The sequence below is a fragment of the Egretta garzetta genome, unplaced genomic scaffold (assembly GCF_000687185.1).
Source record: "Egretta garzetta isolate BGI_Z169 unplaced genomic scaffold, ASM68718v1 scaffold744, whole genome shotgun sequence".
Lineage (NCBI taxonomy): Eukaryota > Metazoa > Chordata > Aves > Pelecaniformes > Ardeidae > Egretta > Egretta garzetta.
This window is the reverse complement of record NW_009259482.1, coordinates 447,013-465,775: the sequence shown is the minus strand read 5'-3', so window position 1 is coordinate 465,775 and position 18,763 is coordinate 447,013. Positions and strand designations below refer to the sequence as shown.

At 38.5% G+C, this 18,763-nt stretch overlaps 1 protein-coding gene across 1 annotated transcript in view; it reads right to left on the bottom strand.

Annotated features, from left to right (window-relative positions):
* The window catches only part of MAP3K4 (mitogen-activated protein kinase kinase kinase 4), a gene marked incomplete at its 5' end in the record, with an annotated part of 61,116 nt that overhangs the window by 20,464 nt on the left and 21,889 nt on the right, over positions 1-18,763 (bottom strand). The window contains 11 exons of the mRNA XM_035892745.1: positions 628-744; positions 1,647-1,743; positions 3,988-4,054; positions 6,479-6,557; positions 10,020-10,153; positions 11,186-11,347; positions 12,314-12,463; positions 14,392-14,658; positions 18,005-18,088; positions 18,178-18,277; positions 18,693-18,761. Coding sequence (XP_035748638.1) covers positions 628-744; positions 1,647-1,743; positions 3,988-4,054; positions 6,479-6,557; positions 10,020-10,153; positions 11,186-11,347; positions 12,314-12,463; positions 14,392-14,658; positions 18,005-18,088; positions 18,178-18,277; positions 18,693-18,761 — 1,326 coding nt within the window. The remainder of the gene's footprint in view (positions 1-627; positions 745-1,646; positions 1,744-3,987; positions 4,055-6,478; positions 6,558-10,019; positions 10,154-11,185; positions 11,348-12,313; positions 12,464-14,391; positions 14,659-18,004; positions 18,089-18,177; positions 18,278-18,692; positions 18,762-18,763) is intronic.

The following is an 18,763-nucleotide window of genomic DNA, read 5'->3' as shown; positions in this document are numbered from 1 at the left end:
TCATCTCCTCTGCAAACAGATGATACAGGAGTGGTTTCTGTTACGTATCCTGATACAGGAATGGCTTCTTTCATATTAAGATTATTCTGCGCAACCCTAAGCAGCCAAAGGTGCAGTAAGAAATAAAAAAAAACCCTCCTGAAATCTTATGTGTTTAATTCTGTGTTTGCCACTATATAGTATTACAAATTATTTATGGCAGACAATAACAATACCAAAACTATTAGCTAACATTAAAAAAAAAAATTCCTTGGCTTATTTGCATGTCACAGTCATCTTAGTGCAAAGTGTTAGTTATCAATACTAATTATTTAGTGAAGTTATACCGATGAGCTGACTGGCATACGTTAATTTCATGGACATTTTTACTGAGCAAATCTGCAATTTACATCAGAGCCGCATGCTTTAACTGCCATATTGTTCAGACATTTTAAATCTGAAAGCAGTCTTATCATCTATTTAAGATGTAAGATTTTGCTCAAGTCAAACATGAATGAAGGAGCCAGTGGAAGACCTGATGGGACACAAAAGCACAGTGCAAACGATCTACTAGGATGCAAGTATGCGGAAACAGTTATATGGGTGATGTAAGTAGAATGAGGCTGCTACATCATGGAGTGGAGCTACCTGGTATCATTTGCACTGCTGACAGGTTTGGGTTGAGCTGAGTCGCTACCGATGGGAGCGGGGCGACTGACAGCAACGCTGCAGTGGTTCCGTGCATCACAAGGGAAACTCCGCGTGCTGTGGCAAGAAGAAAAACTTCAGGAAACAGTTTAAAAAGAAAAAAAAAATGGGAGTTGAAAGTTTATTTTTAAAATAAAATTTTGAAGTGTGCATAATGAGGCCTAATTTTTAAAAGTTTTTCAAGTACATAAAGACTTTTATGTCAAATAATTCCGGGTCTCAGAAGCTTCAGGGGCAGTCAAGAGGTACAATAACAATAACAATCTTCAAAATACAAATCTCCAAATCTTTAGATTATTACTAGATTCTGCCAACAGCTAAGCAACTTTAAAAAAAAAATTTCAAGTGTAGAGTTTGACAATGTGCTGATCATCTTGAAAAATAAGACCCTCTATGTAAAAATATGCATGACAAAGTCTATTGTGAAATTTTTTAAAACTGTTTTTTCATTAATTTTCAAGTCAACTCTTTCAAAGGGGACCAAAACCTTCCATTGTTTTAAGCTTCTTCACAGCAGGTTGGTAATGATGCAGAAATGCCACCATATTCTAAAATGCTACATTTGTAAGTCTTACCTATGCTAAACTACAGAAAGCACTGTCACAGGCATGTACACAGACTTTCAAAGTAGGGAAGGAAATAAAAGTCTCGTTAATGAGCAGTTTTCACTGATTTAAAGCTTGTTACACTGAAACACTCTTTTCAGGAAAGACAAAGGGGGTAAGAATCACTTCAAATTGAGAAAGCATGCGCCAATAAAAACTGTAAAATTAAGCGTGGGCAGGGGGGAAGAAACTATATTGTCCTTAAAAGCACATTGATAAAATTCAGATCACTAACATGCTGATTTTTTCTACCTGCTTTGCCCTCAACAGGAAAGGAAAGGGGTTCCACTTACTGACAGTCAGCATAGCCAAGAGAGGATAAACCAGTTTAGAACGGGCACCAATGCTAAATACCTGAAGCCTTCAGGCGTGGGGATGATAAGATGAGGATTTGGTGGATCACTATGGCACCGAGGTACTTTTACGGGACGGGGACTGTTTCGATGAATAGCTGCAAGAATCAAAAAGGTAGCACATTTACTCAGATGTCAGGAAAGATATCAGGAAGATGTCAAGACATAAAATTGAAACAAATTACTATTTTACAGGTTTAAGTGTGAACTGGCACATATTTTCTTATCCTTTAAGAAATATCCAAATTATTCCAATTTTAAATAGATCAACTATATGTCTCATTCATATTATTGTATCATGTAACTCATCTATAAAATAATGAAAATTCTCCAGGGAATTAAAAACCAGCAGTTAGAAGACATGTACTCACTTCACTAAAACTACATCTTCATTATTTCAACTTCACAGATTAAAGCTCATTTGTTATCTTATTGTAAAATAAATATTAACAAACCAAATAATAATTAAAAAGCAAATAGCTTTATTATGTTCCTTTCACATCAGAATTAGTTTTCTCAGACAATAACAGAAAGCAAAATAAGCAGGGAAAATAACCCACATATGGCAGTTTTACCCATACTAATGCCCCCCATGACAGCCTGCCCCCAGGGAGTGGTACAAAGGGACAGGGCCAAACCTAAACAAGCCGTCACTGTTCTCATGCCTAGCTCATTCAGTGCCCATAAGAGTAGTCTGCAGCGTCTTCCCCTTCCCTCAGCCCCTCCTTAAATAGCCAGAAGAACATTGTGGCAGCCACATCACAAGATAGCTAATGCCCATCAAAACATGAGTCAGTACTCTCTGCCAGGCTAGGTCAATCACAGTGAGCTGACCTTCTGCCTTATTTGCGCTGCCAGGACAAGTAAAGGATGCCAGGGCCAGGTGCTGGTTGTCCCGTTACAACTCTCAAGGACACTAGCAGAAAACCCAGGAGGCAGAACCTAATCCACATGGGTGGACATAGGCTGTTTCACAAAGCAAAAAGATAGGATAAAACACCAGGAGACCCCCAGCTGTGTGCCTACAGGTAACAGCATGAACACAACTGGATCCTCAGCTTTGGGAAAAGGGGTAAAGAACACAGTGGGTTTAAGTCCCTCAACATACTATGCAAATGGAACTAGGAATTCTTATTTTTCTCCTGATCCCAAGATAGAAAGAGGTAGCTGCAATATCTGCAGCCAGCATACAGTTTATGTTTAGTTATGTTTATTTCATATGCATTAAAGTTTCAGCCTGCTGTTCAAGACTGCACCATCCGTCTGTGTCTCCTCTTCCCTGTGCCTCTGAGCCAAAAGCTGTCAAGCAGTTTAGTTTGTGTGATCTGCTGTGTCTGCAATAGCATTTAAGAGTTTCAGTAGTTTGGGATCATCATGCTAGTGGTTTACCTAAAATAGGCCTTTCTCTGAACAACAGTATCAAAAGTGAATGGGGAGGTTTTTAAATCACAGTACAGAACTTGCCTAGAATTTATTTTAGACTATGCTTCTTTCCAAAGAATTGGACTGAGTTTCATTTGAAAGGCTTCTCAGCTGTAAGAGTTTCTCATCAAAATTATATCAAAACTGAAACTTTCCTGAAATACTGAAAAACCTCCTCTTGTCTGAGTCAAATTACCTTCCCTTCATGTCTTCTGCCATCAACCCTGTCCAGGAAGTGGACATCAGGAGAAAGAAAAGAAGAAGATGTGGTATTTTGAAAGTTAAAGCAGTCAATGGACTTGGGAGGAAGAAGAGAGAAACAGTGCTGAGAAAGAGACATGCAAAAAGGGAAACACAGCTGAGGAAACATCCTCTTCTCAAGATAAACAATGAAATATGTTGATTTCACTCTAATGCCAAAGGTATTTTTTTACACTGTGACAAATTTTGTGATATTGGAGAACTATTTCCCACAGCTCTATCGTCAAGCCCCCGGGTGTAACTCCTCTGTACCTCAACACTTATATAAAGTCCATCAGAACTGTAAATATCTGCAGTGCCACAATGCAATTTTGGGAGAGGGAGCTGTAACTGCCTCCTTAAAGTTATAATCACTTCTTTACCCAACCTTTAAAAAAAATTCACAATCCTTTTCCAGAAGATCTAAAAGACTTCACAGGGATTCAAGGACAAAAATCAGAGGAAAGCATCTGTAAAGCTTTTAAATTTCTTGAGTAAAGCCACCATGCATTTACACTTTGTCAGGCAATAATGGTTTCACATCAACAATCATTAATAGCTTAAAAATACTTTCACTGTTATTTCTAGCATTTTACAATTACTTTACAAATCAAAATACTTCACTATCAGCAAAGCTCCAGAACAAATGCCAGTAACTTCTGCCTTACCAAGGTACAAACCTGTAACAGGACTGTGAGGTTTTCCGATAACATGGCCAATACACTCATTCATCAGAGCTTGTAAACTCTAGAAAAGACAAATGGAAAAAGGTGTGATATTTTATGTTACAAGAGAGTTGATAGTCATATGGTAAAGCTCACAGTAATAAAATGACACTGGGTAAGTATGTAATCTGTCAAGTAAGCAGCCCCACATTCTATCAATTATATTAAACTTTTGGATCCACATTAGGGTTTTGACTTGGTTGATGCTTTTTTTTAAGCCAGAAGTCTTAGTCTTGTCTTGCCTTTTGACCTTGTCAAAATTCCATAAGAACTGAACAATGATATATCAAAAAGAACATTTCATAATGTAAAGCTAGTGTAGCTTAAAAATATCCATTGGTAATTAAATTAAAAATTAAGCTTGCTGGAAAAAGCTACAACAACCTCCTCTGCTTCCCTCTCCCCACCCCAAGAAGAAACACCCAAAGAAAATGGGTAAGAGTATAACAGCCTGAATCACAAGACGAAAGTCTGTGAAACAACAAATATGAAGCACTGCATATTAAAAGAAATCCCCTTTCCTTATCTAACCATGAAGTTCGTGAAACTTTCACAAAAGGGTGTTTAATATTTAGATGACTGAACTGGAGCTCAGGCAATCTGATCTTAATTAGTGGGTGTACTATTCACTGTGTATGTAACCTTGGACAAGTTATTAAATCTTCCTCTGCTTCAATTCACTTGTCAGAACACCAGGGATAAAACAAGTCTTCTCAATAAAGAATTAAAATTATGTTCTTAGGTACAGTTGTTATGAAGGCCACTTCTATATACCACTCACTCAGACTAGTCAAAATTAACTCCAGAAAATCAGAAACTTAGTGAAGACCAGGAACTTGAAAGCTAGATTAACAAAATGAAAAACCCTAAAAAGAAACCTAAAGAAAAAAAAAGTGGTTAGACTGTGATTGGCATATCTTATTAACCCAGACTGAGCTAGAATGTCAGCTTCAGATCTAGACTGTCCTTCTTCTATGACAATAAGTATTATTTAAATGAGAGATTAGGACTGGCAGACTTATTTTGAGGTAAAAGGCTGTGACTTGTGTTATACAGGCGTCAGATTAATCAAAACGGCTTCAAATGATGCTCTCCAAAACTGAAATCCAGTTTAAGAAAGCAAAAGTTCAGAAATGCAGTTGAGGTTTTTGTTTCTCCCCTTTCTCTCACACTTGTTCAAAGTCTGACTTCACTCCATCTTAACTAACGCTAGCTTTAAATTCTCTTCTCTGCACGTGTGAAACCTCTGTCATAAAAACATTCTTTTTGAAGAAGTGCCGTGGTATCTTGAGATAGTTATCAGTCAACAGAAACAAACTCATGCATGATTGCTTTTTTAATTCTCCTTCAAGGTCACAACAAGGTTGTCGATTCCATTTTTGGACAAAGTTACCAGTTTACGATGTCAAAGGCCACATTAGATTTTCTGAGCTTCTTTCCTCCTTAGAAGCTTCCCTTTAAATACCGAAGGGATCTCTAGTAAGACAGTATAATGAAAATATACACATATTCATCTTCAAAATACCAGGTGCTTTAGAAACTGTGTCAAAACAAATAAGTGAAGTTGAGGGGCTACTTCCTAAAGCTAAAGTATTAGTGTATTTCAAATATAAGCTTAACTCTGTCCTTTAGGCAGACAACCCTTTCCCAAAAACACACACACAGGACTTAGTTGCAAACTTACTTGAGAGCTCTTGATAAAAATATATGGGGTGGGGAGGGGAGGGAAAGAAGACTACACTATATGGTTTCTGCATTATGCAAGATTAATGTGGTTGGCATTTCATAACACATCCTGGAATGAATAAAAATCAGAGGCGCTGACACTCACATTTTGCTATTTTGTGGCAACTGTGCTTTCACTTCTCTGTAGTACTGTACCAAGATCAGAGAAATAAATTCTCAGAACTTTATTTCCACAGGAAAACGGGGAAGGCAGAGCACACAAAAAAGCCAGTTTTAGTCTACTATTTTTTACACAGTAAAAACAAAAGAAAGATGCTTTAAAGTCTGTTTCATGTTGGCACAATTTGAAGAAATACCTTTAAACAATTGTGACTTTGTATTCATACCCATAAATGAACTCTGGGTACTAACTAAGCCTCAGAAGCTTACATTCAGAAATTTATCATGACAACTATAAATTGTAACTCTGCAGAAAAGGTGCTGCCAAATTTCCCAAGAGACAAAGGGAGACAGCCTCCCAAGACAGTACCAGCATCTTGTCAGCAATATGAAAACATTAATGCCAATGGTCACAATCTTACTCTACTCATATCTTACAAACTTAAGAGATATCAGTATCATCAGTTATATACAATAGCAAATGTTTCAGAACAACATCTGTATTCAGATATAGCTGTATAAAAAATATCCCTGATAACATATACTGATCACTTCACATGTATTTAGAAATAGACAACAAGCAGAATAACTTATTCCATACCAAGAAGTCATCTTCTGGGAGAGCTGAAATAAATGCCGGCTCAATGGCTTGAAGAAAATCAAAGCCTTGAGTTGCCCACCTATCTCAAAGAAAAAGAAAAGACAGAAAAATAAATTGCTCTTCAGCTAGAGGCATCAGAAGAGTTTCAACAACATCCAAGAACAGTAAATGGCAGTTACTTATTTTTCCTCTGGAAAATATGATAAAATCCTTGTAAGAAAATGGGTTATATATTAAGTGGTAATATATTTAGCTTGTATTAATATTTGCTCATTTATAGTCAGAAAATATCTGATTTTAGCGAGGACACTGCCAAATAAAGTGAGCATCTCAACTCTTATATGTGCCATCTTCAGGAACAGTATCATCAATTCACTCCTAATATGTTGGCAACAAGCCAAATCACCATGCCTCCTGCCTAAATTCTCCTTTCTGAACCAAGATCGAAAGAGTACTAAGGATTTCATGACTATCTGATCAGCAACAACTGGGCTTCACTGGTTTCAAGGCCTAGATTGGTAAAGTAAAACAAGTAAGTAACTTGGCTAGAGCAAGTTGCGTCTTCAGCCACCTGCTCTCCCCCCACTGCCTCCTTTTAGACCTACTAGAATTAGCAGCTGCAACCTACAAAATGCAAGTAGAATCACAGGATATCCTGAGTTGGAAGGGACCCTGATCATCAGAGTCCAACTCCTGACTCCACAGAGGGCAACCTGAAAGTTAAACTGTGTATCTAAGAGCACTGTCCAAATGCTTCTTGAACACCGACAGGCCTGGGGCCACAACCACTTCCCTGGGGAGCTTGTTCCAGTGCTTGACCACCCTCTCAGTGAAGAGCTTTTTCCTAATATCCAATCTGAACTTCCCCTAAACGCAGTTTTAAGCCATTCCCTCACGTCCTATCACCAGACACCAGAAAAATGAGATCAGCACCTCCCTCTCTGCTCCCCCTCACGAGGAAGTTGTGGACAGCAATCAGGTCAAGCCCTCTGTCTCCTCTAAGCTGAGCAAGCCTACTATTCTCAGCCACTCCTCATAAGTTCTTGCCTTCTAGTCCTTTTGCCATCTTCGCTGCCCTCCTTTAAACACACTGTAATATTTTTACATCCTCCTTATATCGTGTAGCCCAAAAGCGCACATAGTATTCAAGGTGATGCTGCAATAATGCTAAGTATGGTGGGACAATCACTTCTTTCAACTGGTTACCTATATTGTGCCTAATGCACCCCAGGATATGGTTGGCCCTTTTTGTCACCAGGGCATATGGTTGACTCCCATAGAGCTTACTATCAACCACCGAGATCCCTTTCTGCAGGGCTGCACTCCAACCTCTCGGCCCTCAATCTATACACATATCCAGGATTACACCACCCCAGGTGCAAAATCTGGCATTTGTCCTTGTCAAATTTCGTAAGGTTGGTGACTGCCCAGCACTCAATCTATCAAGATCCCTCTGTAAGGCCTCTCTACCCTTGAGGGAATCAATGGCTCCTCCTAATTTAGTATCATTGGCAAACTTATTTAGTATGCTCTCAACTCCTGTGTCCTGTAAGGCCTCTCTAAACATTGAAGAGAACTGGCCCTAAAATTGAGCACTGGGGGACACCCTAGTGACTGGCCGCCAGCCAGATGGTACCCCATTTACTCCAACTCTCTGAGCCCAACTCTTCAGCCAATTGTTCACCCATCATATGGCGCACATGTCTAGCTGGATGCTGGACAATTTATCCAGAAGGACATTGTGAGAGAGAGTGTCAAAAGCCTTGTTAAAATAATAATTTAAAAACAAAACAAACAAAAAAAAACCCCAACCAACCCCAAAACCACCAAACCAACCACATCCAGTGCCTTGTCTTCACCCACTAGGTGGGTAACCTTGTCATAAAAGGATATTTAGTAAGGCATGGCTTGTCCTCCATGAGCCCATGCTGACTTTCGACCGATGACTACATCACCTCTGGGATGTTTTTCAGTAACTCCCAGAATAACCTTCTCCATAATTTTACCAGGAACTGAACTGAGACTGACAGGCCTATAATTACACGGGTCATCTTTCTTGCCCTTCTTGAAAACTGGAATAACATTTGCTAACTTCCAGTCAAGGGGAGCCTCTCCAGATTCCCAAGACTGCTGATAGATAACTGAGAGAGGTCTCGCAATAACATCAGCCAACTTCTTCAGTACCTTGGAATGAATTCCATCAGGCCCCATAGACTTGCATGCATTCCACTGCAGCAGCAAATCTCGTACAAGTTAAAGTCAACCAGGAGCTATTCACTCCCCTAGTCATGTTCCTCCAACTGAGGGGTCCAGGGGTCCCAGGGCCCATCTTAAAGACAGAGGTGAAGAAGGCATTAAATGTCTCTGCGCTATCTTCATCCTTATTTGTGAGGAACTAACGGACCAACGTCATCTTAAGTCCTTTTTGCTGTTACCATACTTAGAAAAGCCTTTTAAAGTTGTTTTTTTTATTATTATTATTTGTTTGTTTCCTTTTGTTTTTTTAAGATTAGCACCCCAAGATAACTAGTCTATCTACACATGGTTCAGCCTGCCCACTCTGCCCTCCTCTTCTTCCAGCAAGCAGAACAAACCACCTCCAGGACAGACTGATCAGCCCTATACTTTAAGGAAACAAAACTGTCACTGATGTGTAATCTGATAGCACAGACCAACATATGGTACCTATTTTAATGCAAAACCAAAAAAAATCTATTAAATTTCTGATATACCAGCTGCAAAATGCTGCAAAACTACCTAAATAAATACAGTAATGGTATCATTCTGCTTGGGCCAGTTTCCCAGTTTCTCTGTGAACATCCTCAAAGTGATGTAACTTTGTAACTTTTTTCATTAGTGCCTAGCAGCGCAGTTTCATAGCACTGACTGTAAGCACCATTTGAGAGACCACTGGGCACAACGTTACTGTCAAGACAGAAAATACTTCAGACTACAACAACAACAACAAAAAACAATAATCCACAAAGGCATCCATTACTGCAATCATAAAACTGAAGAGTTTTCACCAGAGTGGAAACGCTTCTTCCTCACCTCTGGACCGTACTTTTCGATGCTTTCAGAAAGGACTAGTAGAAGGACTTCTACAGGAGGCCAAAGCTTCCATACGTACACCGCTTCCACAACTGGCACAAAACAATACTCCTTTCTCTGTGGGATGCCCGGAGAATGACTGTTGCATATGCTGCGATCTTTGTTGACTCCTGATTACATAGCACTTTTGTTTCAACCTAACGACCCTTAACTAAAGACTTTTAATTGTCTGGGTCCAACAATCTCCACTTTTTCTTCCCATTTTCTGTCAGCTAACATGAGGCAAAATGTTCCACAAAGTCTTCTGCTAAGCAGTTGTTCATTTGGCTTTATTGCTTTTACTATTCAAATTACTTTCAAAAGTGGAGAGCCAGAAGCATCAATAGTTCAGAAGAACTGCTTCTAAACAATAAGGTGTTATTCACAGTGTGAAGAGTCCTGTGTGGTAGTTAAACACAAGCTACTATGGCAATAACAAGCTAGCTGTTACCTGGGTCGAGTGCCTCGGCCACTCTCACATTTTGTTAGCACATAATTCATCCATTTTCTGGCAAAGCTGATATACTTGTCTCCAATTTTCTGCCTAAATTCGCCAGACATCAGACGAACAACTTCTTTATGGTACTGTAAGAAACTAAAGATTACTTTTCACGTATTAATAAGAACAAATATACCGTTTGCAATATCCACTGGAGTATTTGCAGGCTAACGAAACTCTAAAGTATGGTAACAGTTACATCCTATTCTTAGACAAAATAATTTTATCTTAGCAGTTGCATATTTATAGAAAAAAAATAACAAAAAAGTATATGATACAAAATGTGTTATAGCGAGAGGCAGCACTTGAGCCATATTACATTCTTGTCTGTATAAGGGCATGTGTTGATGTTTAACAGTGTACATGTCATTTAGAAAACATCCTACGTAAATACTCGGTTCTGTAATCAGAGATTGAACCGCAAAGTAGTGTTTATTTTTAGTTATATTGCAGGTAACATCAGGGGATAAGGGAGTTATATATGTACATTTAAAAAATTAAACAGAAATACTGGCTGTTTTTTAGAAGACTGATCCTTAGAAGTATGTTAGGGTATGATACAACCTTAAGAAATTTCACATAGCTCACAGGAATCAAATAGTGAAACAGTATGCTAAAAGCCTCTGAATATGACATTTCCTCATCAGCACTCAAAAGATAAAAGGAAAGCTATTTTCACTGCATCAAAGAACCACCATAAACTTTGAAAAAATGGCTCACATTACAGTATTATGCTATTCTAGGCTGAAAAACTGTGAGAAACCAAGTTAAACAATGACATTCAATATCAAAGGATATTTCTGATTTAACCTAAAAAGCTGCCAAGTAGCAGAGCCTACAAGACTACACCTGAATTCATCAAGTTCTTAAAGCTTTTCAGAGTTCCAGGCATTGCTAATTGAAGTCTGAGTTTAATAGATCCATCTATTCTTTTTCAAATCATTTTCACGTAAGATTTATGTGGCAACACATATTTTTTACAATGTTCTGCTAGAATTTTTCATATTTCCACAGAGTTATAGTTAACTTATTTGCACCAATGCAAAACCAGACATTTCACTTGGTTTTTACCCATTTTTACTACAAATAAATGTGTCACTAAGATTTTGTTTCCTTACCTCAAACCCAAAATTGTAACCCTGAATCATAGCTTCCCGGTAGTATTGCTGCAAAGTGGCAGATTCAGATTCATCAACTTCAGCATCAAACTCCGATGTGAACATGTGATCAACTCGATCAATAGCGCTGCTTATCTTATTGCATAGCTGTAATGCATCACTCTGAGTAACAACAAAAAGGGATGGGGGGGGGGGGGGCATCAAATTGTTATTTATATTCTGCAGTTGACAAGACTACAGCAACCCTGAACCTAACAATTACATTACTTTAAGTACTTAATGTACTTTAATGCCATCACAATTCATTCAGTCTTGGAAAAGAAACACTTCCCAGCAGTTGCACTGAGCAAGTCTTGTAATTAACTGAAGTATTATAATTAAGTTTGTTTCCTTCAGTGAGATTAACTTTAGAAACAAAGACAGTAAAGACGGGGGAAAAAACCCACCAAACATAAACACCCAACCAAAAATCAGACAAGAATAGAGAAAATAAGTTTTACTGTCTATACAGTGACCAAGCCTTTGGTTGTATTTTCACCTTGGTACATGGACAAAGCTTTTATTGAACTCAGGTGGAAATGTAGGTCCAAAAAAACAACCAAACAAACTAAAATCCACCAAAGAAAACCCTCATCCAACAAAAAAAAGCCACAACAAAAAAAACCTACACCAAAAACAAGAGCAAAAAACCAGACACACCTACCTACTTTTATATCTCAAAGCAGCCACCTTCTCCAAATATAGAAAAAAAAAAAAAGAGTTGTTTCTTGCAGGTCATGGATTTTGATAGGATATACTTTTATGAAATGAAACACTTCCTTTCAATTCAATAGCGCTCTCCATAGGAAGATGTATTTATTCTGTTGCTATTAATATTTCTAGTGCATTATGGACTTGTTTCCCACTTACCCAGGGCAAAAATGATTACACCAATATTGCTGAAAAATACACTCAACAAATCTTTTGCAAAAGCAGAATGAAAATTGTACCAGAAGTCCATAGACGTTGCATAAATTACAATAACAGAATAACTCATCAGCATTGCAATCAAGCCTCCTTACACGATTTTACTTAACAGTGAGCAAAGCACCATCAATTTTCACTGAGATGATCTCAAAAACTGCTTACCTTCAGCTGTTGTAGAGCTTTGGCGATGACCGGTTGGCTGGATGTCTGTTCCTGGTGCAGAGATATGAGCCCTTCAATTGACTGCTGGAAAGCTTTTCTCTGACTCACAAGGTGGGCAGATTGAATGACTACAAGGAGGAGGTTATCAACCTAGGAATACAAGATACCACTAGTTCTTATAAGCAAAATCCTCTCTATAAAAACAGGTCCCAAATCAGCAAATTTCAACTGGTTGTTTTTTTCATTCTAAAAAATGAAAGACCTCTCTTGTTGCTATTCATTAAAATCTTTAATTCACACAGAAAAGTCTGATACTGGCAACTGAACTTGATAAACTCTCATCTTATGAGCAGAGGTCTATTAGGGCAACTGCCACAGCAAGTTTTCAAGGACAATATACTCCTATTCGCTTCTGGAAATGCTTGGGAAACACTGTATTAAAATTATCTGCAGAACAATTATACACAGAAAGGCAGCATCTGAGCAAAATAATTACATTTTCCTCAAAGCAGATGGAGGTAACAACCATCACATAAATAAGCAGGTTTTATGCAAGTAATGTAATACACTTCAGGACAAAAACCTACTATTGAACATGGAAAGCTATAGATTTACCACACAGTATTTGCTCAAGTTTTGAAAATTATTAAAATGTAAAAATATGTTTTGGAAACCAGAGCTCTGATATTGCAGAAGTCTATAAAAGTACACAGTCACAGATGGTGTTGCCTTTGCTGTGGCACTATGAGTCACGTACTAAGCTCTGTTGACTTCAAACTACAGACAATGCATCTGCAACAAGTTACAAAACGAGACCTACTTCATCCAGATGTTCAATACCTCATCCCCAAAGAATATTTTCATGCTCAAAATTCTTTAAATGTTGATGGGATTCTCCTATTTTATGAATATTTGTTAAATAACACTTCACATTTTCTCTAGTTTGCAATCAAAACATGCTTTTTTGAAAAATATGGGGGACAATCTTTCTGAAGGACTTTTTTTACTTCCTAACCGTTCAATACTGTATTTTTAAAAATTAAACAAGTGTTATAGACATACACATATAAACACAAACACAAGCACACAGTGTTTTATGTGCACTTACATATGTCTGAATAGAATACCATTTGCAAAACAAGTTCCATCTTTTGTTGTTTTCATTTTCTGAATGAAATGCTAACTTTGATAGAAGTCCAATGAAATTCTAAGCACTTAATCAAAGGCTTTTTTTTTTTTTTTATTGCTCCGTCTGGAGGAAGTAACACGTTTGCACATTAAAAACAGCAGTATGTACAGGAGTAACTTTTTCAACTGCCTATAATTACTAGAGCCCTCTGAATGCTAGAGGCCAGGCACAGTGACATGGAAAAGCCACCTTGTTCGTGGACAGTAGAGCCCATTTATGGTGGGGATCCGAGGAACTGCATGACATACCAAAAGGAAAATTCACTTGCTTAACATAAGGATATGAGAACAGGATGGGCAGGGAGCTGCAGCTGGCTCAGTTGCTAGAGCGTAGCAGAATTGCTGGCAGGGAACCCCTCTTGGCTTGGGATGAAGGAAAGTATGACTGGAAAGATTTCTTCTTGCAGAACACCCAGTAGCTTCCACAGAAATTTAACTTTAAATGTCACTATTCATCCAAGATCAAAAGCAACTGGTTTCATGCCTGGGTGTGTGGAAAGCACACAACTACCGTATGTTTTTGGAGACTGGTGACTTCTTAATAAATAAAATGTACAGTTTTCAAGTCCTATTCACACTTCTGATACTGAACACCCAGCTAGCTATTCAAAGTATCTTTTTATTATAAAAGCCCAACCCCCAAAAAATGCACCTTGTAGAGATTAATCCTTCTAAGAAATGCTAAAATCCACTGAATTTAATATCTGTATTAACACAACTATTAATTAATCCTATCCTTGAATTTAACTTTTTATTACCTGTAAAAGGATACATGCCTCACAAATTACTGTGGTTAATCTCAAAAGATAAGCATACATAGAACCATGGAGATTACAATGAGTAAAAAAAAAAACAAAAACCAAACCAACAAACAACCCACCAAAACCCACCTGCATGGTGCGCAGTGTGTCAACAGTTTCTACTTGTGGCACTACTTTGACGGGCTGACCCTCCCATGCACTCCAGCTGTCATCTAATTCATGGTCTTTATCACTGTGTTTGGTCATTAGTAAATAGGCCTCATATGCAACCTCATCTGAATCCTTTGAGCAATCCTTTCCAGCAGCTGCATTGAGGAGCTGCAAGATGACAGATTTTTGCCCTGCAATACTATTTGGTACAAATACTTGTAAACTCTCAAGTCCAGGGATTTGTACCTGTAGAAAAAAATAAAAATACACTGAATGAGTAAATCTCACTGTCTTCTACGATACATAAAATAAATAAAATAGATATATGTCATCTCATTTAAGTAACAAGGAGAGTTTCCATCTTAAACAGCTGTACAATATGCATAGTAAAACAATACATTCAACCGTTTTTGCACTAGAAGTCAAAATGCATTATAAGAAATTATTTGGCTTGAAATCCACTAGATCACCAACTTTCAGCGACATCTTTCTGTGCACCTTCAATTGATCCTTCTACATATTCTTCTAAAGGAATCTTGTTACAAAAAAGTCTGATTTCACATATATACTCTATATGTATGTATAAAATATATATATGCATATTTTAAAAATTAGTCAAAACTAATTTAAGACTTATGAAGCACGCATTTTTAAGACTGTAACATTAAAAGAAGAGGAATTCCTTTGGGATCTCTAAGAATCCACATAACATTTCTTAATGGCTACAAAAGAGTAAGCAAATATATGGCTAAAAAATATCAGTTATTCTTTTACTATTCATGAGAGAGAAATGAAGTCCAATAAGCTAATACTTGTAATACTACTTACACTACTTAAAAACTACTTCGGCATTGTATCTGTCACATTGGTAATGATAATTTAACCAAGTCAGACATCAGAATGGCGAATACAGTAAAACAGTTGATAACTGTGAATTGACTTGAGGTAACTGACTTATAGTGCAATTTAATTCTCTCTTTTCAGAGTTTGATGTCATCAAGCTAAGACAAAACATAGCACTCAACATGTTTACCATTAGGCAGCCATATTTTATAATTATAACCATTATAATCTACAGTTCAATGTAAAAACTAGATGATTGTTACTGAAAGCTAAAATAGTTTCCCCAAACTAATGAGCATCTGATTGAAAAAGTTGTTAAAAATTTAAACTCCCTACGTGGTGTTAGAGTGCCAATATATGAAGTGTTAATCACCAAAATGTATGTCGTTTTGAGCAGTGAAAAAAAGGGGAAGACATAATACATAAAGAGAGATAAATCTTGAGATCAAAATAATCTACCTACATTATTTAACCCATGTTCTTACACAGATTTTTCAAACTCAAGATTCAATTTTTTTCTTCAAGGCACATGCATAAGAACAACAATTCTATCTTTAACTAAAAGGCCTACCAAATTTAATATTGTGTCTTAAAACAGACAAGAGTGGATACCTGGGGAAAAATATTTTTCAGAAGTAAATATATGCTGATTTCCCTGACTGTTCTCCCATCCTTTAACAATTCACAGACCAGCGTCCTGCTGAGCCAGATGTTTCATCCATGTATTTAACAACCCCTTATGAACTTCTGTCCTATGAACTTGTCCGACTCCTCTCAATCCAATTCCTACTTTTAGCAATCATTTACATAAATCTAACAGAAATTTTGTTGTGCAAAAGTTAGTAGATTATTTCCCAACTGGGAATCACATATATTAAATGTATGGAAGGACAAAGAAGAACAGCAGATCCAAACAATTTAATCAGTTGAAGCAATTGATTTGCTTAAATTCAAACTACAGTAAAGATTTGTTGACCTAGAAATTTTTAAGTAATAAAGTACAAAACCATAAATGTGGGAATTTACAGCGCAGTAAATACCAGGCACCCAGAGTTTAACCTACTTTTGCTGCACAACAGTTTTCTAGCAACAGTTATTCTGGAACAGAACACAGCCCCTGCATTTCTCACATCTTTAGTAGTCTCAAGGAAGCTCACGAGAGCAGACCTCCACTATAAAATTGTACCTTTATAAAAGCACACAAAACACAGGTCCATAGTCTGAGATTATCTACTTAAACATGTCCATTTACAGGTATATCTGTTTACCTCATAGACTTGAAAGCATTTATTTTTCTTAACACTCCCTACTAAGTGCTATTACTCCCCTCTCACAAATGAGTAAGTACTAGTGAAGCAAAATGGCTTTTCCTAAGTCACAAAGAGAATCCTTCAGAAGACAAGGAATTAAGACACCGCTTTTCCAAAACATAGACTAGCATTCTCACTCACACACAGGTACAGAAAATAATTTGACTGCCACAATCCAATATTAAACACATGACATTTTAAATGTTGAGATATAGATGCCACATTAAAAAATTGAAAGTATGTCAATGTGGTGGGTTGACCCTGGCTGGATGCCAGGTGCCTACCACAGCTGCTCTATCACTCCCCTCCTCAGCTGGACAGGAGAGAGAAAAATATTACAAAAAGCTCGTGGGTCGAGATAAGGACAGGGAAAGATCACTCACCAGTTACCATCATGGGCAAAACAGACTTGACTTGGGGAAATCAGCTTAATTTATTACCAATCAAATCAGAATAGGATAATGAAAAATAAAAACTAAATCTTAAAACACCTTCCCCCCATCCCTCCCTTCTTTGCGGGCTCAACTTCACTCCCAAATTCTCTACCTCCTCCCTCTGAGCAGTGCAGGGGGACAGAGAATGGGGATTGCGGTCAGTTCATCACACGCTGTCTCTGCCGCTCCTTCCTCCCTCAGGGGGAGGATTCCTCACACTCTGCCCCTGCTCCAGCCTGGGGTCCCTCCCATGGGAGACAGTCCTCCATGAACTTCTCCAGCACGAGTGCTTCCCATACACTACAAGCTGCTCCACCCTGGGTCCTTCCTTCCCACTGGGTGCAGCCCTTCAGGAGCAGACTGCTCCAGCATGGGTCCCCTGCAGGGTGACAAGCCCAGCCAGCAAACCTGCTCCAGCCTGGGCTCCTCTCCCCATGAGGCCAAAGGCCCTGCCAGGACCCTGCTCCAGTGTGGGCTTCCCATGGGGTCACAGCCTCCTTCAGGCACGCCCCTGCTCCGGCATGGGGTCCTCTCCGAGCTGCCGGTGGAGATCTGCTCCACCGTGGACCTCCATGGGCTGCAGGGGGACAGCCTGCCCCACCATGGTCTTCACCAGGGGCTGCAGGGGAATCTCTGCTCTGGCACCTGCAGCACCTCCTCCCCCTCCTTCTTCCCTGACCTTGGTGTCTGCAGAGACACCCCTCTCTTCAGCTGCAACTGCACACTTTTTTTTTTCCCCCCCTTCTTCTTACGTACATTATCCCAGAGGTGCTACCACCATCACTGATGGGCTCAGCCTTGGCCAGCAGTGGGTCTTTCTTGGAGCCAGCTGGCATTGGCTCTGTCAGACACAGGGGAAGTTTCTAGCAGCTTTTCACAGAAGCCACCCCTGTAGCCCCCCCCGCTACTGAAACCTGCCACAAAAACCCAATAGAGTCAGTAAATATCCTTTGACATTTTGCTTAGCATCTCCACTCTACTTTCATGCCTCTAAACTGAATTTACCTTCACATACTCTTTTGTTTTCAGAGCATTCAGAAGATCTCGCACAGGGGCTGACAATGCAAATTCTGCTGCTATTTCAAGGTCCTACAATTAATGACAAAACAGAAGAATACGCTTTCAGACTAAACTTCTTTAAAGCATATAAACAAGATGAGACACTACTGTTAACTTACCTTCCTCAGCATTTTAGCAAAACCAAGAGCTTTGGAGGCTCTTTCTCTAGCTTCATGAAACAGCTCTTTGAGTGCTCGGCTGGTCTCTATAACAGACCTCCTGAAACATTAGTAAGAATGAAGTGACAACGTTTTAATAAATCATATTGCATTTTTACAGCTATTAGAAAATAAGAATTATTTACATATAAATCAACAGAAAGAGCATATAAAAGGTAAATATTTACAAGGAGCTGACTGAAATAAATTGAACTTGCGCAGCCACATTTTTGATACGGATATAAAAACTGAATTTAAATAATACACAACCTCTCACACCCTGAACTAAGAAGTAACTTCAAACGAACAAAATTATGGTTCATTACTACTGCGTACAGCAGTATCAGCAGTAAAGTCTATGGAGTCTCACATTTATGAAGTTTACATTCTAAGAAATAAAATGCAGTATGTGCCTGTCAGGGGTATAGAAACGTGAGTAAGTGTGTTTACTATCATTAAGCCAAAGGGCTTAATACCTGATTTCATCTGATGCAGTACTGTCATCGGCACTGGCCCAAAATTCATCACAACTGTCTTGTAGTCCAGA